Source organism: Cryptomeria japonica, chromosome 10 (assembly GCF_030272615.1).
Source record: "Cryptomeria japonica chromosome 10, Sugi_1.0, whole genome shotgun sequence".
Classification (NCBI taxonomy): Eukaryota; Viridiplantae; Streptophyta; class Pinopsida; order Cupressales; family Cupressaceae; genus Cryptomeria; species Cryptomeria japonica.
In genome coordinates this window covers 887,459,185-887,466,448 of record NC_081414.1, presented here as the reverse complement: position 1 = coordinate 887,466,448, position 7,264 = coordinate 887,459,185, and the positions used below count along the sequence as shown (strand labels likewise).

At 31.6% G+C, this 7,264-nt stretch overlaps 2 protein-coding genes across 2 annotated transcripts; one reads left to right on the top strand and one right to left on the bottom strand.

The window, feature by feature from the left end:
• The first annotated feature begins 1,177 nt into the window (after positions 1-1,177).
• LOC131072295 (uncharacterized) lies at positions 1,178-1,758 on the top strand. Its single transcript, XM_058008436.2, has one exon. The coding sequence runs from the start codon at positions 1,270-1,272 to the stop codon at positions 1,603-1,605; it is 336 nt and encodes a 111-aa protein (XP_057864419.1). The 5' UTR covers positions 1,178-1,269; the 3' UTR covers positions 1,606-1,758.
• A 3,037-nt stretch (positions 1,759-4,795) lies between these two features.
• LOC131072291 (ATP-dependent DNA helicase pfh1-like) lies at positions 4,796-6,124 on the bottom strand. The gene has a single exon (XM_058008431.2). It carries the CDS (start codon positions 6,122-6,124, stop codon positions 4,796-4,798), a length of 1,329 nt encoding a protein of 442 aa, XP_057864414.2.
• Positions 6,125-7,264: the final 1,140 nt, after the last annotated feature.

Genomic DNA, 7,264 nt, shown 5'->3' with positions numbered 1-7,264 from the left:
AGAGAGCAAGAACAACAACTCATTCTTATTGCCCTTCTTATAAAAATAGTTGTAATTACTCTTTTGTTTCTTTCAAAAAAAATTATTATTACTATTTTTCAAATATATATTGTTGCTTTATATTTTTACTTATAATTTTTAATCCTTTAAATTATGAGAACAAAATATGTTTACCTCCAACACCCTAGTCTAATATGATTTCTCTTTTGTTTGTTTGGTTATAATCAGTGTATTATTTATATTTGAAACATATTATGTCATGAAGATAGATTTTACATTAGAAATAACATCAAGAATAATATTTTTAAATTATATTGTAATATTTCATGTTTTATTTATCCACCATCTTACAATTTATTTTAAATATTTAATTAATAAATGTAAATGGTTAAATTGTTTAGTATAATATATAATTAGTAAACTTTTTTTAGTTATATTTTATGATATTCTTCTTCTTGTCAGTTTGTCTAATCACATAAGACAACTGTTATCATTTCTTTTATGTCATAGGTTATGAGACTTATAGACCTATAAATATAGAACTATTAATTTATATAGAGAACTTAGCTATACAATTATTTTTGTTGTGCCATTCTTTTTTTGTAGTATAGCTGCAATAATATTACAAAAATATAGTGTACTAGATACAATAAATACATTTATACTAAACAAAAAAATTAAAAAATCATCTACATAATTAAAAGCTTTTATGCATAATGTTGATCTAGAAAAACAATTCTTAAACAATCAAGGTCTATATTTGAAAATCTTATAATAAAATGAAATCAATTTTTAGGTCTTTTCAATCAATATACATATATATATATTTCGAGTCTCACTTCAAAAAAAAATAGTCAGATACATTTCAAAAGAACTGACGCATATAGATAGATATATAAGAGCACATCTGCCTAAACAAATACTCAACCTACCTATTACACACCAAAATACGACTGCTCATTCTAGACCCTTCTACCATATTAAAACAGAAGGCCGGACAATAAAATTAGCAGAAGTCGCAAGCAGCTGTAACAAGCTGTAAAGCATATTTACAATTCCCAGTTCATAAACCATTGTGGGACCCTGGTTCTGGCAGCATATGTGGAAGGACGATAAGAATGTAAAGGCAGTCACAGGTATGGAATCCTATAAAGTAGGATGATGTCATGATACATGGAATTCTCCAGCCAAACATTCCATAAGATAAGTTCCCTTATGTGACTGAACTTATACCAGACATTTTCAGCTTTTCTTCACTTAGTTCCTGTAATGGCGCACCATGGTCTCTTTGTCATTGCAGCTTCTCTTCTCTGCGTTATAGTTGCAGCTAATGGATTTGAGGGATACTTTTCATCATCTTCAATGGAAGGTCTGACAATTGAAGCACAGGCCTTGTATACTGACACCACCATGGACTTATTTGCAATGCAAAGGCTGCTCCAGGATAATAACGGTCATGTAAGTTACGATACTCTTCGTAGTGATTTCGCGCCCTGTATGAAAGGACAGCCCTACATGAGCAACTGCCAGAATAATCCAACCATAGTAAACCCTTACAAAATGGATTGTACCCAATATAATCGTTGTAAACGGTATACCCAATAGCAGGAGAGGCTCCTCATATGTTCCGAGTACTTGTAAAATGTGAGTGCCCAATATGTAGTCAAATGGGTTCCAGTTGATCTTCTCTCTTCATGTATTTGAATTGAGTTGTTAATTAGCAAGTATTTCAATATGTAGTCAAATGGGTTTCTGTTACTCTTCTCTGTTCAGGCACTTGAATCGAGTTGTAAATTAGCAGTGTTTCAATTTGTAGTCTAATGGGTTTCTGTTACTCTCATCGTTTTACTATTTGAATGCAATTGTTAATGAGCACTATGATATTGTCAGACGTTTATGAGTTTCATGTTAATAAAGCTGTTAAGATTGATTGAAGACCCCAGGGCACTTTTGAGATCTGGGTTTTTGAATTTAGTTGAAAAAAATTGAAGAGATTTAACGAGAAGAGCTTAAATTACCAAAGCTTGTCTTTCAAGCAGCTGGGGTTTCCAAGAACAAATTATAGGATTAAAATAACTAGCAGTTGCAGGAGAAGTGCCTGCAACATATCGCCGATAGGTAAGGCTGAAGAAGTGCCTGTGACAGATCGCCGATAGGTGAGGCTGAATGCAGGGAAAGAATTTTAAGAGTGGAATGACTGAAAGAGTAGCGAACAGTTAAAATGTTGCAACAGCACATAGAAGTAGATAAAACATCCAACATTAAAGCCAGTCAAAGTGAAGCAAGAACATAATTTAGAAACATTAATATAAATGATGGTTTTAATTATATCGTATAAATCTTTATAAAAGTTTTCGAATATATCTTGAAACTCTTATTAAGAATGAACCAGATCTGATATATCATCCTTAATAAGAAACTATATAATAAACCTTAAAAGCCTTATAGAAAAGCAAAGAGATCGGAAGAATCAATCCTGCACTGGGAAGAAACCAAACAAAGTGAGCAAAAGTGTGCAATAAATTGTATATAAAAATTGAAGATGATAGATAGAAATAGAATGAATATTTTTACTGTTAGAGAACAGTCTTAGTTTAATCTTCCTTACCTTGGCTAAAATGACTTTATTCTGTAGAGGAAATGATTCTGGAATTAGAGAACCAAACTGATGTACAAGTCAGTTATGAAACTCTCGAAATCGAAGCAAGAACATAATTTAGAAACATTAATAAATTTTAAAAGCCTTATAGATTGTCAAAGAGATCACCCGAAATCAGAAGTAATTACTTAGAGCTGAACAAAACACATCTAATATAAAATTAAACCAGATCTCAAAAATATAATATTATGAATCTTGTTACATAATATTTTAGTAAAAAGCTTAAAACATAAGCTGAAACCCTTAAAAAATATCAAACATCTTATTGCACATAAAAAAATCTTAGACTTATAATTTAATGTGATGGTTATTTGAGTTTAAAAAAAACATTGATGCAGAGAAAGGATAAATTGAAGCTAGAACAAAAATCCTATACCCATACTTTAATGTAATGCTTATTTCTATTTAAATTAAAAATTGGTGCAGAAATAGAGAAGTTAAAGGTAGAATAATATTTTGAAGCGTCAAGATAAATAATATATGGGGTAAATTTATGAAAGTTGAACTGTAAAGAGAGAGGACATGCTGTTGTTACCTTTCATTTCTATGTGATGAGAAATGGCCGTTGCAAGTGTCGATTTTCCTGGTCCACCGATGGCTGTAATTCCAACCTGTTTGCCAGAACAAACTATTAACATGTAGTGTGTGTCAATTTAGTGAATAGCCATATACATTGTGTCAATAGCCAATAAAAAATATACATATACAGCTACATACAGTCACCAACAATTCAATCAAGTTATATGTATATGTATATTAATTGGAATTTTCTATGGAGTTTATTAAAGTCACTCAAATTTCTTGATACATATGGTATATGTGTGAGGGTTGGTCGAATTTTTTGATACATATATGACATATATTAAAGTAGCTCAAATTAAATTCCTTGATGCATAGGACAGTGTAAAGATTGATAGAAAGGGTTTGAAACATAGGATAGCATATAGATTGATCTAGCATATATATTTAATGAGTATACCTATTGGTTGTACATACTTTCTATGGCTGTAAATATATAATGACGGTTGGTGACATATATAATTTATGGGATACTTAAGACATTAATGTGCCATAGCTTATTTTGAAATCAAAAGTATAAACAAAATGCATTCCTCCTAGTCATGAGATGTATTGAGAATATATGTAATGATACACACAACATGAATGATGAACGAAATAAAAAAGGAATTTGTTAAGACACTCACAAGCTTCATAACCTACATAAGGATCTATAAAAATCGTTACCTGTCACTCATACGTTGAACTAATCATGGCTTACTAGACTTTCTAATCTTTACAGAATTACCATAGCTATGAGATAGTCATTATATTTCAAAAATAAAATTAGAAAAAAGTGGGCTTGTTAGAAAATACCTTGGAAGGTGACATAACTAAAAAAAGGATTTGTAAAAATGCTTACCTGCCACACATGTATGCTGAACCAGTCATGCTTTATCAGACTTTCTTCTCTTTACAAAAATACCATAGTTCTGCGATAGGTATTATACAGTATAGTTGAAAAATAAAATTACAAAAAGGAAAAGGTAAAACAAAACGAGCCTAAGAAAATAAAATATATTGACTTAGACTCACCTATGATACTGCATAGGAAGAGATGGCAACATATAAAATTGTTGGCATACCTAATAATGGGAGGGAAAGCTTGAATATTATTGTGTGTAGAAATGGAAAGTGGAGGAAGAAAAGCCTTTAATGTTGGTGTATGTATAAACAACAAGCAGTGGAACAATAGTTAAATGGACCCTGCAAGAAAAGAATTGACGTCATTTATGACATGCATAGTAAAAATGAAGAGAGTGCAAAAATTTAAAAGGAAAAGGGAGGAGTGGAAGTGGAAGTGTGGAGTGGCATATCTGATGTTGTTGCTGATTAGAGTGGATGATTGGAAGGCGATACAAAAATCTAATTGGAGAGAGGCAGTAATTTGTTTTCTTCTTTCTTCTTGATAGTTCTATAAGCATTGCTTTGTGATTTTGAGTACCTTTCAAAAGTGAAAGGCAGGTCTATTCTTAGATCTTGAAGTGATTTCACTCGTGAGATTGCAGTGAAGGTGAACCCTTGTTTTTTAGTCTTTCCAATATCTATTGTTGCTTTGTCCAAAGTGAGACCTTGGGATTAGTGAATAGTAATAGCCCAAGCCATTGCAAGGGGGAATTGAGTGCGGCTAACTCGAGTAATAGGAGGTATAGGTACAAATTTAGCATTTGTACTGTCCCAAGGAGGTCCAATATAATGTTCTAACTGAACAACGATGTACTTTGGCAAGTCAAGAGGTTTAAAATTTGTATCATAGACAATGGATTTGATTTGTCCTAATGAGCCATTGACCAAGCTAGCTTGTATCCATAGATTAGCAATTAACATTACTTGTTCATTGAGGGAGAGGAGTATTTTAGAAGGGAGTTGTTCATCATTATCATATCCAATGTTACTTTGCCTTGGAACTTGGGCAACACATCGCACAACAGGCAAGTGCAATTGTTTTAACATTTTAGTATTGTGGTGTTTGGATGATGCATTTGTTGCAAATAAATGAATTGAATTGTCAAAGTTTTTGTTATCATTAACAACCAGTTTAGTGGATGATCGAGACATAAGAGGTTCCCAATCTGTTTGGAGTGCATTGGCATTTCTAATGTTTTGCAAGATTGCACGAAATTGTTGTTGGATATCCAATGTACCTTGCTGTCGGAAACTTGTATCCAAGGTAACCACAGTTTGGAAAAAGCACCATAATGAAAGTGTTGTAGAATGTGATGCATACAAAGGCTTGTCCATTACAGGAGGCAGTTGACCAAGGTCACCTACAAGGATTATTGAGATACCTCTAAATGGTTCATGTTCTTTATGAGGAAATGCTTGTCGTAATCTGCTGTTAATTTTCAAAAGCAATTTAGGACCCAAAAAGCTCATTTCATCAATTATAATATATTGCAATTGTTTATATTGTTCTTGGAAGAAAATTAAAGATTGGCCTGTTTGCATATATCTAAGAGGGATGCACAGGAAAACATGGATTGTTGTTGCTTGAATATTATATGCAGAAATGCCTGTTGGGGAAAGCACAAGCAAATGATTGTGCTCTAGATTAGTGGAAAGGTTAAATTTTTTTCTAATGCATTGTATCAAATAGGATTTGCCAGTGCTTGCAGTCCCTTGTATAATCATACAGAGAGGTGGTATGGTTTGATGAGATGCATAATGGGTAAGAATAAGCTCAAGTGCAAGTTTTTGTTTTGGTACCAAAGGGAAAGTATCACTGCTAGAAGAAGCTAGTTGGTGAAGGGCATGGTGGAGATTTATTTTACTTGTGGAAATGAAGTTAACAACAGTATGATGAAGTACATCAGTGGGATGAGGTTCATTCCAATCAAAGTTAATATCGTAATCACGTTTGCCCAGCATCTGGAGATCATTGATGTTGATTTTGATAGAAGCGCCCATTTTTTAAAGGTACTCCCATTTATACTGGTCTTCATTGTGTGAATGTAAGAAATCATTATCATCAGAGTTTGCATTAGTCTCTACCATGCATTCTTGTTCTATTCCATAAATATGCCAATGTGAATAACCATCTGTAATACCCTAAAAATGCTCATCTAAACCATGAGCCCCTAATCTCGACAATGTCACCAAGGTCCTAACCAAAGGCAATTAAATAAATCTTGAGCACACAATTAATTTCTTAAATCATCAATGTCACATGGCAAAATTAATCAACCAATATTAATTAAATATTTATTTAATTAATCGATCATTCCAAGTAAACCATTTTAAACAATTATCTTATTTATTTTAATTAAATATCTTTTGCATATTTAATTAAATAAATCAATTTGCCATTAAATCATCAAAAAGAGGAATTTAATTAAATAAATCAATTGAGCACAAATCTTCAAAAATGGAAATAAATCAAAAAAAGGAATTAATTGACCAAGAAAGAATTAAAAATTGAGAAAAGAAATCAATTGGAAATAATCTTGAAAAACAAATTAAAATTTGATGGATAATCTCAAAGAAAGCAATTAAAATAATTAAATATTAAAATTGAATGAAATAGAGAATAAATCAATTTTTCTTGATTTTTATCTTAATTTTAGTTCAATTTCCTTTAAAACTGAGAAAAGCATCCAATCACATCAAGTCACCTGGATTGTGCTTTCTCTTGGAAAATCTTGACCGCTCATCATCATTTGATCTTAGCCTTTGGTTTCTTTATGAATTTTCTATAAATTCAGGCTCTCATTCAAAAATCTTGAAGAATATATTGTTATTATACTATTTTTTCTCTAGGTTCATTGAGAATATTGCATATTAATTATTTCATATTGATTAAATCATTTAGCTTAATATTGCTTAAATCTTGTTAGATTAATCTTGTATCCATCTATCATTAATATCATGCTCATATAGATTAAAATCCTTCGTCTTGGTATTGTCTAGTCAATGGATTGCTTATACAAATCTGAGAGCAATCTTATACTCGCATCTTGTAGAAGGCAATGGGTCGATTTGTTATGGTTTTCATATTCATGTTTATATCTGTCTAACCATGCATGTAATGGCTTAATTGAAGTGTTGTGT

Excerpts from the sequence above, each read along its gene's own strand:
- LOC131072295 (XM_058008436.2), top strand. The coding sequence starts at position 1,270 with ATGGCGCACCATGGTCTCTTTGTCATTGCAGCTTCTCTTCTCTGCGTT.
- LOC131072291 (XM_058008431.2), bottom strand. The coding sequence starts at position 6,124 with ATGGGCGCTTCTATCAAAATCAACATCAATGATCTCCAGATGCTGGGC.